Source organism: Nelusetta ayraudi, unplaced genomic scaffold, assembly GCF_046127955.1.
Source record: "Nelusetta ayraudi isolate G7.1 ecotype Tasmania unplaced genomic scaffold, CSIRO-AGI_Nayr_v1 ptg000058l, whole genome shotgun sequence".
Classification (NCBI taxonomy): Eukaryota; Metazoa; Chordata; class Actinopteri; order Tetraodontiformes; family Monacanthidae; genus Nelusetta; species Nelusetta ayraudi.
This window is the reverse complement of record NW_027466108.1, coordinates 1,490,192-1,506,663: the sequence shown is the minus strand read 5'-3', so window position 1 is coordinate 1,506,663 and position 16,472 is coordinate 1,490,192. Positions and strand designations below refer to the sequence as shown.

The 16,472-nt window shown below is 46.5% G+C and overlaps 2 protein-coding genes across 2 annotated transcripts in view; one reads left to right on the top strand and one right to left on the bottom strand.

The window, feature by feature from the left end:
* Positions 1-3,233, top strand: part of bin3 (bridging integrator 3) — a 34,826-nt gene extending 31,593 nt beyond the window's left edge. Inside the window, exon 9 of the mRNA XM_076039089.1 lies at positions 1,821-3,233. Within this exon, the coding sequence (XP_075895204.1) occupies positions 1,821-1,967 (147 nt within the window). The 3' untranslated portion in view covers positions 1,968-3,233. The remainder of the gene's footprint in view (positions 1-1,820) is intronic.
* Positions 3,234-3,294: 61 nt separating this feature from the next.
* acsl2 (acyl-CoA synthetase long chain family member 2) lies at positions 3,295-15,604 on the bottom strand. The gene is made up of 19 exons (XM_076039084.1): positions 15,316-15,604; positions 15,116-15,230; positions 13,489-13,553; positions 13,263-13,364; positions 12,705-12,804; positions 10,241-10,419; positions 10,065-10,097; positions 9,798-9,849; positions 9,535-9,608; positions 9,068-9,145; positions 8,783-8,917; positions 7,042-7,176; positions 5,241-5,409; positions 5,068-5,156; positions 4,876-4,992; positions 4,513-4,656; positions 4,310-4,411; positions 4,130-4,201; positions 3,295-4,013 (listed from the first exon to the last, which is right to left on the bottom strand). Exons 1-19 carry the CDS (start codon positions 15,562-15,564, stop codon positions 3,873-3,875), a joined length of 2,151 nt encoding a protein of 716 aa, XP_075895199.1. The 5' UTR covers positions 15,565-15,604; the 3' UTR covers positions 3,295-3,872.
* Between the last annotated feature and the right edge of the window lie 868 nt (positions 15,605-16,472).

Below are 16,472 nucleotides of genomic sequence, written 5' to 3'. Positions count from 1 at the left end.
AACGTGGTTTTGCTTCAGTCTTTTCAGCCACCGCTGCGATCGAGCGGTTGTTCTGCGGCGGGGTCAGCGGCGGCGGCGGCGTCCCTCCGCTCGAGCATCTCGTGCGCTTCACTGAATGAGCATTTACACATGTTTACACACACGCGGAGCCGCACGTGGGTGGCCGGGGGGAGCGAGCGGCGGACCTCCTCCTCCTCCGCCGGCGCTCCTCCGCTCCGCCACTCCCTTCCTTCCCTCCCTCTCGGCCGCCGCGGCTCCCAGCGGCCGCCGCCACAAAGGCTGCCTTTGTTAGCGAGCACCGAGCTTCGCGCAGACCGTCGACGGGACACTTGGCCCGACCCCGTCCACCTGTGCAGATGTCGATGAATCGACGCATTGTCTCGCTCTGTTTTTGCATTTCCTGTCCCCCTCGACCCCCCTCCAAAAAAAAACAGTCCGGAAGATTTGCTTTCTTTGTCCTCCGTCCGCTGGATTCCCTTTGTTTCCGCCTCTCGTCCGCGATGCAACTTCAATTATTCATCGCTTTTTCTTTTTGTTTTCGCGGGGCCAAGAGGTCAAAGAGCGACCCCTCCCCTCCCCACCACCCCCCTGTCTGTATAAATATTAACCAGCTGGGATTATGGTATGTTAAAACACCCCAGACAGAAGTCATGTAAATTAAAGCCCTGCTTCACCCAACAGGCTCCGTCTCTGTATCGTAGGTGGTCACAGTTAGCGGCTGCGTTTACTCCTCGCGGTGACTCGACTAATTGTAATAGTAGAGTGCCTTCGCTCCAGAGGGCACCCAGACACTGATCTGGTGTACATTATCATCACAGGTCATATGGACGTTTCCGATGGCCCTTTCAACAAGCCACTTTTGGGCGAAAAAAAAATATCCGCTTTACCCCCACAAACAGCGGTAACATGATCCTGTTGGCCCACTCATGTGGTTTAGGTGGCAAATATCAGGATAAACATACAAAAAGTCTCTCAGATTGGACACTTTAAAAGACTTGGACAGCCTGGTTTTGACTCTCTTTTTTTGCCTTAAACCTGCCTGTGACATAAAGGGACAGCAGTTATATTTTATTAAGATTTATAAATAAAATCGAGCTCTTCTCCAACTTTACCTCAGCAGTTTACTGAACATTACTGTGTGTGTGTGTGTGTGTGTGTGTGTGTGTGTGTGTGTGTGTGTGTGTGTGTGTGTGTGTGTGTGTGTGTGTGTGTGTGTGTGTGTGTGTGTGTGTGTCTCTCTCTCTCTCTCTCTCTCTCTCTCTCTCTCTCTCTCTCTCTCTCTCTCTCTCTCTCCCCTTGTTTCGCCCAGTACTTTTATTCTGCTGCCTGCTCTTCTGGAGTCTTGTAATGTGATTAAAGTCTATTAATCATCAAAGCAAGTCTCTTGGGAGCCTGACTCATGAACTAAGAGGGGGGGGGAGGCAGGGGCGGGAAGTGTCAAGAAAGCTTTCAGCGAACACTCTCCGTCTCTTGTTCAGATTGGGAGAGGGGAGCGGGGGTCACCATGCAGCCAAGTGCTGGGTTTTGGGGGGGGACGGGGGGGACGGGGAGGGTTGGTTGGAGTCGTTTGATATCTGCGGGCTCCCTCTTCCACTCTTCCACTTTGGAATCACTTCTCATTAGCAGGGGTGGAAGAGGCAGCATCCGGCCGGTCTACAGTAAAAGCAAAGGTTTTCCGGGGGTTCAAGAGCGGTGGAGTTCGGCTGTGGATTTGGACCCGCAGCCCCTCTCATCCCCCTCAGTGCGACATCTTAGAGAAGTGTGCAAACTGGCCTCTCTATTCAAGAGACTTATTTCTCTTCCTCCTCCTGCTCCCCCAGGTGGTCTATTTCACAGAGATGCACAAGATCTTCAGCGAGCTGACGGAGCAGATCGACCAGGCAGGGCTGACCGATGAGCAGAGGGAGAGGGAGACGGAGGCCAAGCTCTGCGAGTTGCGTGCTCTGTCCATTGTCGCCGACGACTGACGGGGGGAAAAAAAGAACTGGGCAGGGCTCCTCCTTTTCAGAGCCTCCCTGAATGGACTGCACTCTTTCCAGGCGTCTTCGCCCGCTTTCAAAGAGGACACAATCTGATGATCAACTGCTTTCCTCCTTGGCCTCGTCAGCCCTCTTTTCTCTCTCTCTCTCTCTCTCTCTCCCTCCCTCTCTCTCTCTGCACTGCAAGTCAAAGCAGCTGCAGTGCCACATTAACTAAGCCATCAGCCAAGAGCAACATCTCGAGCCAACGTCTTCTGTTTTTTTCTGTTTGTTTTTTCTCCAGTTTTCCTCATCAACAGGGTTACACTTATTGATTGTTTGAGAGACAAACACAACAGTTTCTGAACCAACGTGAACGCACCATTTCTATTGGTCACAGCTGCTGCCGTTTGTGAAACGGCGGAGTTGTCGATCCTGAAAATCACAAACACTACACAGCGAATGTTTTCTAACGTTGTCGTGACGTAACGACCGCTGCAAGGAAATGCAGTCTTTGGCCTTCACTGTGCATATGTACAGGCCTGTGCCATGTTGTATGAGGGCCCCACCGCCCCGACCATCACCACCGCTGCGCGTAAGGTGCCAGCATCTGTGCTTTGTGCCTTTGCAGCGGTGTGAAAAGTTCAACCAGTCAACAGGCTGCGCAGAGCGCGAGTCCTCCCTGAGGTCCAGCCGCTGTCCTAAACAAAGGCTGCTGCTCCCTCTAGTGGAAAACGCTGATTATGACTCGCGGCTTGTCCTCTCTCCTTTTATTGCCGTTTATCGATTGTTGCGCTGCAGTTGTTAACAACAGCAACACAATAATAGCTTGCCCTAACTAGAAAAGTCTTCTCTCTTTAGGCCAAATCACATGACCCTTGCACTCCTGTGTGTCCTCTTTAATCAGGCAGAGGTGCCCTACCAAGAAGGTGAATATTTATTTTCTTTAGAAAACACACAGACGTTAAATCCATTTAAGTTAATGAAGCTAACTGAAGTTAATTCTGACCTGTTTATCCTGTTGTGTTGTGTTGTTTTGTTTCGGAATAGATTTTTCCGAGTTACACTTGTATGAATGTCTTATTAATGAATTGTTTGGTTACAGTAGGTTTTTCTTTTTCTTTTTTTCAAACTGTTTTTAACATAATGATGTCATAATTTAACCTTAGAGCTGGTTTGGGTAGCTTTGTAAATGTTTTTAATACTACAGTCCATCACTGCATTTTCAGCGATGTAATTTATAAATGGTGGAATAAATGATCTGTGAGAAAATCAGCCTGTGTTGCAGCCAACCTTGAATTGAAACGGTTCATTCAGCACACTGGTGGGATTGAACTAGACTTCATAAACATTTTAATCTTTAATTTGTAATCCGTTACTTTTACTGCTATTAGTCAGTAGTGTCCACAAACCAATATTTACAGTACCACCAACATGTGTTCACAATTCATCTATTAGAAACCATCGCAGGATTAAGAAAAAAAAAACAAAAAAAAAAACACAAGACCTACAGTGGATGAATGAACGACAACTGGCTACACTGAAGGCGTCCCTTTTAAATCCATTGACAAGACACGAATAGTGTGAATTTAACGCTAGCTGGGTGCCAATTAAGTCATTTTCTCTTCTCTCCCTACAAAATTAACAATAATTTAAGTACAATCTCTCAAGTAAAAAATTAGTGGCAGGAACAACATTGTGACCAGGAGAAAAAAAAATTAATATCTATCAGTCCCATTCATATGTTTTCACATGGACGCAAATAAACTTCTTTGAAGCAAATACCAATATTTAAAACATATCCAGCTTTCTTTTTCAGATGAGACCAAACTGGATGCATAATTCCAAAAATCCCGTCTCCTTTTTTTCTTCTAAAAATCCTCACTTCCTTTATTTCTGAATGGGCGGAGTCCTCTAAATTGGAGTTTTACTGTACATGCTTGCTATTTGTTGCTGGAAGAACTTGCGGATGTCAACGCGTCTACTCTTCAGCGTGGGGGTGAGGAGGCCATTGGCGACGCTGAACATCTCCGGGTGAAGGTGGAGGTCCTTGACCTGAAAGAGGAGGAAGGTGATTCAGTCAGTTCAGGGTTTCTTTTTTTTTTTTTTTTTTTTTTTAGGGGGGGTAAGAGAGGTTAAGAGATGGCGAGCAGTGCCTCTGGACCCCTCACTTGTTCCAAAGATTTCAGTCCTGCATCCTTGCCCACAGTTCTCATGTCCTCCAACACTGCCCTCTTGGCGTGCTGTTGGAAAACCAGGAAACTCGTCAGAAAACTAGCTGCAGTCAACAAAAATCTGGGTCTTTTTTTTTTTGTGGGGGGTAGGGTGGGGGGGGGGGGGGTATGACTCACTGGATTCTGGCACAGCTCTTCGTAGGATCCAGCGATCCCTCGCTCTTTAGCCCAGCCGACAAACACCTCGGGGTCCGGCACCACTATTCCTATGAGGTGGGACTGGCCAGGCCAAACACAAAGACAAACCAAATGAGGCCGCTTTGCAAAGAGGCCTTGAACCCGACCCAACGTGCCATCGCGTGGTCACAAGGTGCGCTTACCTGTAAGCTGTCTCCGTGCACAAACACCTGGAGCACGGGGACGCAGCGAGTGTACACGTTCTCGATCTTCTCCGGAGCGATGTACTCGCCCTGCGACAGCTTGAAGATGTGCTTCTTCCGGTCGATGATGCGCAGCGTCCCATTCTGGCAGCAGCGCACGGGGACAAAGAACATTGACGTGACCGACGGTAAACTTGCAACGGTGCGTCTTTGAAAAATGGAGGGCTTTAATTTGCTAAGTCAAAAATGTTGCATTTCACACACTAATTTCATCCTGAAGGCCTGGACATGAAATGCCTCGGCCCGCCACGGACACTCATGTCCAAGCAACTACGAGGTGAAACACATCGTGTGTGACCTTACAGGAAGCCACTGTCCCACGTCTCCACTGTGCAGCCAACCGTCAGCGTCCAGGGCCTCGGCGGTCCTCTCTGGGTCCCTCAGGTATCCCCTGAACACACTGGGGCCGCGCATGCAGATCTGACGGGTCGGAACACAGAGGGCTGGTCAGCAACTCTGACACCTGCTGTGCAGCAGCGCCGGGGACTCGCTCACCTCTCCATCCCCGTTCTTGGCGTAGTAATTCATGTCGGGTATGTCCACCAGCTTCACCATGGAGCAGGGCAGGGGGGCGCCGACGTGGCCTGCGGTTCCAAGAGAAACAACGAAGACGTCAAGGGGACGTAAAGCAGAGAGAAGGTGAGATTCAGGCGGCGCGACTCGTCCACCTGTGCTCCAGTCTCCTGGCATGGAGAAGGTGCATCCCGCCGTACACTCTGTCTGTCCGTAGCCCTCAAAGATGAGGCAGCCCAGAGTGGCTCTGAGGAAGGACAGCACGGTGGGGGAGATGGGGGCCGAGGCCGTCAGGGCGAAGCGCAGGTTCCCTCCAAAACTGGCCTGAAGCAAGAAAAAAAACATGCAGGAAGGATTTATTATGTATAAATGTACTGCAAGAAAGTAAGAGTTGCAAATAAATAGCACTGAACTCGTCAGCTTGTTCCTAATCAGATCCATCGCTCAAACCCATTTACATTTAAATGTCCAGAGTGTAAAATTTTTCAGGAAGAGCTCACCCTTTCACCATCCCTCTCCATAGCTTGCCAGTGAACTACAGTGGCCTGCGCACACAAACCTGGATACCTCGACCACCTTGTTCTCTGTTGGTTTATTTAAAGGACGCCAGCGTTCACCCCAAATACAAAATGAGCTGTCAGGCAGCTGGATTGTCCACACCGGGCTTCCTTAAAAAAATGGCAGCCTAAGATGGCAGCTAACTCTGAGCAAGTACATTCTTATACATCCCCCTAAGACCTGGCATCCACATGTGTGGACATCACATTTTCAGTCGTATAGATCACAATATTACATTTTGTTCTACAAGGGCCTGGTGTCCACTTACGAGAACATTAAACTGCCACCTTGTGGTGGAAGAAGAGTATAATACATCACATGTTAGATTGAAGATGGCCGACAACCCACCCGGAAGTTCAGACGGCTACTCCCAATCCAAACGTCGACCAGGTAAAAAATTCAAGCAAATTTCTTGGTTGATTCTTGTTCAGATATTTACAGAAGTGATCAATGTTTTGTGATGGAAGCTGAATTTTGCAAGATATGCAATATCTCATTTGTGGAGAAGAAAAACCATGGTAGAAAAACCAAATTACTTCTATTGTACTGCAAGTATACACTTATTGATGTAATTGTGGGCAGTGTGTTAAGCTTTAACCAATATAAAAATCATAAGTCAAGTCAAATTTTACACACTGGACTTTTAAATATATATAAAAAAAAAAATTCTCTCAAAAGGAGGCAGAACCCCTAACGGGTGACATCTGAGAGGAAAAAAAGAAGACGATGATGAAGATGTGCACGCCGTGATCACCCTCAATTTCAGGGTCGGCGGTGAGCATGTTGAGACAAATGAGGAGTGTGTAGGATTTCAGAGAGGCAGCCAGCGAGACATTAGGTTTTTTTGTGCTTTGCAGAACTTTCTGCTTGCCCCCTGTTATAAAGCGTGTGCTTTCTATTTAGAGACGGTGGAGCTTGCCAGCAGGATGGAAGGAAGAAAAAAAACAAACAAAAAAAAATAGTGACACGCTGCATTGTCGCAAGCATATTCTGAGACGGAGGGTAGGGGAGGAGGGGAGGAGGGGAGGGAACAACAAAAATTCCATTTTAACAGCATTTTCATGGCGGACCATATTTTCCCATCTGCACCGATCAAAGCGAGCCAAAATCTCTCAGTTCTTGCTCGTCTGTGTGCCTCCAATACACTCCCACAGGACCAATATGCTCTGGGTGCTTTTGGCATCGATTGCTGGAAGAAGTTCTCTGGTAAAAGTTTGGATCCAATTTTATTGACTATTTGCATGGCTGCTGCCGGTCTACATGTGTGACTATTGTGCACTCCGGCAATATAAATAGTGACGAGTGCAGCAGCTCAGCAGCAAAAAAAAAAACAACCTGTCGTCAACCTGTGACTGGTGTGCGGTGAAGTGAGAGTCCGAGGTCCTATCAGCCACCGACCTGGATCTTATTGAACACCAGTTTGTCCCACAGGCTGTTGTTGCGCACGACTCCACTCCTGAGCTCCGCCTGCTTCCTCCTGACGGCGTAGTGAAGCAAAGCCCTTCGCAGCGGAGAGTTGACGGAACTCCGAATCTGTGCGGGGACAGCGGCAACAACGGGGAGGCCCCCGGTTAGTCTCAGCTTACATTTGTCACGACCTTCCTACTGCCTGCCTACTGGAACCTTCTGTCTCCTGTGAGTCTGAAGGAGGTAAGATAAGTGAGAGAAAAGAAAAACCTCTTGAGAATGAACTGAATAGGTTGAAAACTTTGTTTTACAGTTTGGTATTAATAGTATCAAGTTCCTGTATTATACCATACCCAACTAGCCAATTGTTTACTCTTAATGATATTTGTCTCCCAGTGACAGTGGCAGAACCGGAAAGGATTTTCTTTTTTTTTTTAATTATTCCAATTGCTACTTTAGTTGTTTTGTATTTATTAAATGTTGTCAGTGTGACCATCTACCAGCCGGCTTATGAATTAGAGAACAGCAAATCTTCACCATTGTTAACATAAATAATAAACCTATATCAGCTCTTTCCTACTGAGTTAGGATTAGGGTTTGTGTTACATAAAAGTTCTTCTTTCAGTGTCTTGTTTCCCAGAGAGGAAAATCCAGGCCAATGATAAAAAAAATATATATATACTGTACATCAATCAACAAAGATATGACTCTAGGTGCTGCAGCGTGGAAGTGATAGGCCTCCAGCGCCCCCCCAGGCCGTGTGCTTTTTTTCTTTAGAAAATAAATAAATAAAAAATAAAAAATACACAGAGAAGGTCCAGAAAGCATAATTTTGATGTGCAAGATTGTAAAAAAAAAAGAAAAAAGGGCCTAAATATAATGTTATCTGGAGTTCCTGACAGTCGCTCCCCAGGACCAAAGGATAAAATCTGAAGATGTGAAAATTGGTAGAGCAGGAGACTTTAAATTTAAGTGAAACATGTAACTTAAACTGAAAAGGTTAAATACAAGCATTGTTATTATTATTTGACTATATTTATGGAGCAGATTTATATGATTAGACGCATGCGTGCCTGGTTCTTTTGGAGTGATTTTATTCATCCACTCATTAGCAGCAGCAGCAGACATAACAAAATAAGGGACAGGCAGGCAGCGAAACCAGCCCATGATCCTTTGCTTCCTGGAAAATGTGCTCATTACTGGAGGGACTTGTGGGACGGAGAAATTGTGGCGTTACTTTGAATTCCTCCACTGATATCTATTGTGCGCCACTTCCGTTCTTTTGATAATCATGATCATTTTCACTTTTTTTTTTCCTCCCCTCTCTTTTCTGGCAAACCCTAGGTGCGTATCACATAAAAACTGTGCCAGACGCGCACAGAGCGCACGAGTGCACATTGCGCCGTGGCCAAGAGCCTGCGTCTGTTCTTTGATACGACGATGCTGATCGCAACATCCTCCCTGTTTCAAACGCCTTGCAAAATGTATGGCATTCAGACAAAAGTCAGCAAGAGATAAGAATAACTTTAAATGAGTTCAGTTTCAAAACCTCGACCAGTTCTTTAAAAAAAAAAAAAAAAAAAAAAAAAAAAACACTACTGGTTGACTATGAGTCTAAATAGAAATCTCACTATCAATTCTGGACAAATGCAACATCTCCACCTCCACGCACAGCTTCCATAATGAGCAGCAGATGCCGCAGTGGCACCACGGGGTGCGTGAACGCGCTGACCTTGTCATACATGCGGTTGAGTAATCGCGGCACCACTGGGAAGAAGGTGGGCTTGAGTGTTTTGATGTCGTCCATGAGGAGGGAGATGTCCCCCTGGTAGAAGCCCACCCTGGCCCCGTGGCAGAACATCGACACCTGCGGACACAAACGCACTTTAATTTTGGGTTTGTTGTGTGTTTTTTTTTTTTGTTTTTTTTTAGAAAACCAACTAGAAAAGAAAAAGAAAAAAAAAACTCAAGGGGACGACCTCCCCTTCCATTCCCCTCCCCTCCTCAACCACCAGACCTGAATCATCCGCTCGAACATGTGGGCAAGCGGCAGGTAGGAGATGGACACGTCCTCCTGCTGGATCACAAAGGAACCCTGCGGGACCCGGCGAGAGGGAGATGATGAGTGGAGCGCTGGGGAGCGATAAGGCAATCACACACACACACACACACACACACACACACACACACACACACACACACACACACACACACACACACACACACACACACACACACGCTTTTCTTTTTTTTTTTCTCGACAACATTTCACACGGCGCAGTCTTTCTACTGGGGCAATTAGGTAAAGTAGCTCGCAGCGACAGGGGCAATCAAACAGCCAATTAATCATGCCATTAGACACAGCGGGGGGGGGCGGGGGGGTTAGTGGGGGAGGGGCGACAGCGGCGGCAGATGGGGAGTCGCTCCGAGCTTTGCGTGCGAGCCTGTTCTCAATTAGACGGGGAGGTGGAAGTGTAGACAGACCTCCAGGATCTTAATGACAGAGGAAGTGTTGGAGGCGATGTTTCCGTGGGTGATCATGGCTCCCTTGGGCTTCCCTGCGTAAATAAACAAGACATTACTGCCGTTTGGCCCCATGCGCTGCAAAAAAGAAAGAGGGGGGGGGGGGGGAAACCGAGTGCCGCAGCGGCAGAGGTTGTCGGTGGGCACCGAGGGGACGCTCGGGCCAAGGCGACGCGAGCGCCGGCGTAATTTTGCGGGCGAGTTTGAACGGAATCAGACGCTACCTGTGGTTCCACTGGTGAAGCAAACCACGGCCAGATCCTGGGGCTGGGGCGGCTACAGCAGGCAGCAATAAAATATGAGAGCAGTGACAAACAGGCTTCCTCCACTCTTAATTTAGGCCATTTTAACCAAGTGAGTGTTAATGATATCTTACGAGACAGGAGCAGCTATACAACTGTCATGCTGGCTTTTTTTTAAAGGGAGGAGGGGGGTGGGGCGGCTATTGACTGGTTTTGATGTCCGAAGGGGCCCAGAGACGATAGACTCACCACAGGATCTTTGAGGTTGTGCCTTCCCAGCTCCTAACATGTGGACAGAGAGGAGTTGTGCACCTCAATTTACAGATCAGCAGCCAAACGGGCAAAATTAAAGAGGGTGGGAGACTTTAAGAAAAAGAAAAACAGAGTTTGCATCACAGGGATTTGGCTGCTTCCACCTCACTCACCATCAGCTGCTCCAGCTCCAGGACCTCCACCCCGCAGCTCTTGGCCCTGGCCACGAGGGCATCGCTGAAGGGGTTGAAGAGGACCAGGCAGGACAGCTTGGGGGTCGAGCCCTTCTCCTTGTTCTCCAGCAGGGACGCCGCCTTCTCCTCCCGGTCGCAGATCACCAGGGTGATCTCGGCTGGGTGGAGCGGTCGGAGACATCAGCACACTGGTCAGACTAAAGAGTAAAGTACAACAGTCTGGCCAACTCAAAGTTATACGGAGCGATCCAGCGGACAAGCGCAAAATCTAACCCTAACCCGAAAATCAATAAACACCACAGTTAGTTAGTTGATGTTATTTCAAAGCCCTGGAGCGAATTTCAGTGGCTTTGTGCTCGGTCTGAGCAGACAATACAAAACCAGTGTCACAGCTAAACACAACTGAGATTTTACACGACCGCACTGCGGCCCCAGCGTCTGATCAAAGGCAGAATTACACAGTCTCACGAGTCCTCCGCCGCTAACGCAATAGCTTTGACTCGTCGCCGAGGCTCCGGGTGACTCGTTGTAGGTTTGCTCCGGTGTCCGACAGCAGGGCGTCGCTCGTCTGTGAAGGTTCTCAGTCATCCAGGTCATCTTAAGGTAGAGGGGTTGAGTTCGGACAACTGGACTTGAGATCTTGAGACTCTCCAACCTCTTTGGATGAGAGAAGAAACGTCTTCCAGATCACAAGAGCGAGTCCAGTTGCCCTAACTCAACCCTTCTACCCCAGGACGTCACTTCCTGGTGCCTCTGAGGCCGCTTGGCCAATACAGCGGGATCAGGTTGTCTGAGACAGCTAATCAGGTGAGGTTTAAAAGCAGCTCAATGACTGCTTCTCTTACGGTACCAGATTCTACTCATTTTTCACATCTTTTTTTCATCATGTCGACTAGAATGGCACCAAAAACAGAATAAAAGCCCTCAGTTTAAAACCTCTGCTTGGTTTCAGCTCCTGGCCTGAGGCTTTGTTTGGTTGAGACAAAAACAAGACAGCAGTAAGAGCAGAATGAACAACTGGCTGGTTGTGCTGATCTAAATAATCCTTTGGATGAGTTTCTTTTTATTCTCTTCAATCATAATCAACACATTTCGTCATTTTGAAAGTTCAATGTCATTTATGAGGCCTCAGTTCAGCGTCAGAGCAGAAGTTGAGCAATTGTGCGCAGAGGCTATCAGAGCCAACCAGACACATTTCACTGGACTAAGCTGGTGTTTGATATGGCTGCCGTCCAACACTTCTACAAAGTTGGAATAAGCAACAGCAGATGATTATTTCTTGTTTTTTTTTTTTTTTTAAACTTTTGTTAGTTCGTTTCTCGCAGCTCCACCAATACAAACATTCCCACAGCTGTCCTTGGCTTGACCTTTGCATTGCAAAGCAGTTTCTCACAGCACTAACTGACAGTCTGCATAATTTAGGACAATTAATTACAAGCGTAAAGTTGCTCATCTCGTCAAGTGCTGTGATGCTCTTTAGCGATTCAACATCGGAGGACCCGACCCTGGTTAGGTTTTAAACATCAGTATTCATGCAAACATCTTAGTCCAATACAGTTCTTTGTTTAGTACTTGCTGTTGTGCATTTATTGATATAATATTAAATCAGCTCACAGCGATCGTAAATAAAAAATAATCTAATATCTTCTAAATTATCTTATAAAGAGAACGCATTAAATCTCTCAAAGAAAGCTTGATCATTTATAGAAGAGATGCTATTAATTTAAGAACTTACATTATGTGTTGGAAATGGACAACTACCCCCCCTAGTGTTATTATTTATCATTGTTAGCGTCTCCTCAGAAGAGGCTCCACAAGCACCTTCCCTCTGAACTGCAGCTACCAGCAGAAGAGATTCATTTCTTCTTCTTCTTCCTCATTTCAGCAACTGAGACATGAGCGAATGAAAGCAGCGCTGCTTTCTTCCCCCTGGAGATTTTCACTTTGATGGGGCGCCAATCTAAATGCTGATTGGGTCATTATTCCGCTACATAGTTAAAGGGGGGGATGGAGGGGAGGGAATTTGATGACTTTTTAAGTATTTTACATTAAAGAGGCATTCGACTTGCAATTATTTATTTTTCCAGGTGTTACTTTTACAATTAGGCACTTTATTAAGAAGGGGGATAATTCTACTACTTTCACGCATATGATAATATATATATATATTTATAATTTAAAGTCCAATAATTTCCATTCCACAATAAATGAGTTTAGGAATCCATTCAAAATAAGTGATATGGGGAGTTGTTGCGTCGCTTATGCACTTAATCCACTTTAGATGACTGAGAGAGGTGAGTAGAGAAATATTGGTGTTGTATTTCTAATACAACCTCTGACACAAAATAGAATAGTATGTGTGTGTGTGTGTGTGTGTGTGTGTGTGTGTGTGTGTGTGTGTGTGTGTGTGTGTGTGTGTTTTTGAACGCGCAGGTTCTCTCACCCAAGTTGAGGATGTGGACCATGGCCTCCAGCCCCAAGGTGTCATACAGAGGCACCACCGCCATGGAGAACGTGTAACAGGCCAGCTCTGAGATGATCCACTGTGGCCACCAGAGGGAGACAAAGCAGCACGTTGAATCTGAGTCGTTACTCAGCGAGGTAAAGCCATAGTTATTATTATTATTATTACGTCATTGGTTTTGAATCTACTCCGTCGCGCATTTTTCAATTCCAAAATAACATTTTTTTTCAAAGAAAGAAAAACACATTGGTGAGAAAATTCTAATTTCAGAGGTCAAAAGCTCTGATGGAGCCGAAAACTATGAGGGACAGACGACATTGTGATTTTGTTTGGCAGCTTGATGTATTAAAGAAATGAGACAGACTGCGCTGGAGATCATCAATCCCTAGAGGAAAGAAGACTTTCTGAATAAATTCAACACACATTTCAGGGCTGACAGACTGACAGAGAGGAGAAAACAAACCATATTTTAATGAGGGGGGGTCGTTTTAATAGAATCAAGCCGACAATGTGTGAATAGTTTGTCTCTCCTCATACCTCGGGTCTGTTCTGTGCAAATATCCCAACAAACTGCTCCGGATTGGGCTTGCAGCCTTTGGCCAGGAGCCCAGAACCCAGAACTTGTGCCCTCTCTGCCACCTGCAGGGTAAAAGAAGCTCAGTCACCCCAAAGCAACAGAACAGGAGACACAGAGGTGCTGAAGGATTAAGAAGTTTTGGGTAGGAAAAGAAATCTGAAACTATTTATCTCTCTTTTGTCAGACCTCTGTGTAGGAGATCCACTCGTAAGGCTGGCCCGGCTTCCTGAAGCCCAGACATGGGCCACTTCCTGAGGGAGACGCAGGTGTCAAGTCAGCAGTGAAATATTCAAAGTGATATTTCATGCAAAATTCTTCCGGTCTTAATCTTTGCTCAACAGCAATTCATCTGAATGAATGGAGAGCAGTGTCGGCGAGTAATTTATCACCAAGTAATCCACTACTACTGTAACTAAACTACTTGTTTGGTAACGGAGTAATGAAACAGGATTACTCTGGCAAAAATGGTAATAGATCATAATTACTTTATGAAGTAACGATTGCACATCCAAGTGTCTGAAATTTAGAAAAACAACCGAAAACAACAGCAGATCGAAGATGCTGCCGTGCATGCAACATCATTGATATGCGATGACAAGCATGGCGGCGGCAAAAGAAAAAACAGTGATTGCGTTTGACAGATGGAAATATAAACATTATTTCGAGTTCATCTCGTCTGAATCAAAGAATATTGTGGTTCGTTGTACCTTATGTGCAGGAAACAAGACGTTCTCAACTGTTACTTGATCTTTTTCAACTAAAGTAATCAGTAATTGATCACTTATGGAACAAAGTCGTTAAAGAAATAATTAGATTACTTTTTAAAGGAGTAGTCAGTAGTTGGATTACTTTTATGGAGTAATCCCAACAACACTGATGGCACTGATGCGTGAGTGGTGCAAAGTCAGGGCAGGAAGACGCCTCTGACAGGTCCAGGCCTGAAGCCGTCAGCACCACCCTGTCACTCCATCTGCCCCTCGCACATCTTCGCTCACTACATCACGCCGCTGTCGTCTGGAGATGTGACAGCGACACACCTCCAGCGTCTTGCCTGTCGAGCCTGTCGCTGCCTCTTTAAGGAAATGTCCCTGTAGCTTCTACGCGCTGCTGTTCCTCCATCGCCATCAGCACCGTGTCCTGTCGATGGATCCAGTCCCAGCAGACTCTCCTCACCGCAGAGTGTCAAAGCCTGTCTGGCCCAAGTTTCCACACATCTGCTTTCTGTAAAATACCTTTCTGTCTCCCCTGAGCGACACGTCGACTGTCTGCGGATGACAGCAGTGTTGTTGAGTACTTTTACTTGGACAGGAGAGTCCTAATTAAGGCCTAATTCCTGTCAGGTCAAGTCTGACACGAGTAATCCTGTGTCGCGATGGGGAAATTTTGATTTGCTTTTAACCATTTCGCAAAGTACCTATCTATCTATCTATCTATCTATCTATCTATCCAACCTTGCCTCAAGCTGTCATCAGTGCACAGGTCCAAGACTGGGCCGGCTGTGCCCGAGTTCGAGTTGAGTCAAAAGCCCTTAGAACTGGTGCTTAAGCGTCAAGTCCAGCACTCAAGTATAACAACTCTGGCAGACAAGTGCACTCTAGTTTCATTGTTGCTATAAAAAAGGTCCCCTTAAAACGCTAATACCAGGGACTCAGTATCTCAAATCCGTCTCCGTCTGTTTGTTTCCATCAACGTGAAACAGCACCATTGATGAGTCTAACATCTTTTAGATGCTCAAAAACATTTAAAAAAAAAAAAAGAAAAGAAAAAAAACTACAAAAGGTGAGATGCAGGGTGAGTGTTTTCCTTTCTCCACCTGAGATCCTCAGGCCCCTCTGGAACATGTCGTAGAACGTCCTGGTGTCATCGTAGTAGAACTCCAGCAGCGAGTCGCTGGCGAGCAGAGCCGAGCGCCTGCAGCTGGGGTCGCCCTGCAGTCAGTGGGGCAGCCAGGGCGTTAAAAACACACACACACTCAAAGACATACACGCACACCACTTTAGAGTAGCCACTTACATCCACAGCGACCGACTGGGCCTGGAGGTCGCAGGGGGGACGCATGGGTCGGGGACGGGTCACCAGCCAGTACGCGGTGAGCGAGGCGAGCGCTCCCAAGCCCAGCAGCGAGGACGGGGACAGAGACAGCGAGGACAGCGAGAAGGAGGACAGGGGAAGAGACGGCAGGAGACTCCACAGGTCCTCCGAGTCGGAGCCTTTGATTCCAGAGCCGGGGTGAAGTGACCGCAACCACTCCTGAATATGCATCACTGAGAGGGCGGCACACAAAACGTCACGTGAGACAGCAGGAGACAGTGCGCGGCACAAGTCCAAATCACTTTCAACCATGTGATCAGTGACGACAACGGCATAGATCAAAATAAGGAAAGAAGTACAAATACCTTGTTATTGTACTTAAGTAAAGATTTCAGGTATCTTTACGTACGACTTTTACCCCCTACATTTGTACACAAATATCTGTACTTTCTACTCCTTACATTGAAGCGTGTTTGATGTTGTGTTTAAAAGACACACATCCTGTTCAAAGTGATTCATTTATTATCTATTATAGTTGTTACTGCTTGAAGTGGAGCTATTTGAACTATGCTGTTGTGTAGTTAAATACAGAAGTTGATAGAGGAATATTATTTCAGGGTACCTGGGGACATTTTTCAGTACCTTTTCAGAACAGAGAAAAATAAAAATGGAGAAAATAACATTAGTTATCGTTTTTAAAAGAACAATTTGAGAAGCTGCACTTTCATCCTTTTACTTGAGTAAAGGAGTTGAATCAGTACTTTTTTTTTATGAGGACTAGTATTTTTTTGTATAAGTACACAATGTGAATATGTTTGCCCCATCTGCTGAGATCTAATACATGACTAATAGTTTGCAGGCCAGTATTATTCTGTCCGTCGTCACAGCGGACTGAATTGAAATTGGAGAATTTGGAGGAGGACAGAAGTGGCTCGTCATCTGCCACACATAACGTGGGCACGTCTGGCTGTCAGCCGCACAGGGACCATGTGGCTGCCGATAGAAGCAGCGAGAGCCTGCAGGTCTACAGGTTGAGCAGAATGCGGCTGAACTGAGAGAACAGCGCCTCGCAGTGCCGACGGATAAAGACCCAACACGCTGTGAAAGCAAGTGCAGGTCGTCTCAAGGGGAAGAAAGAC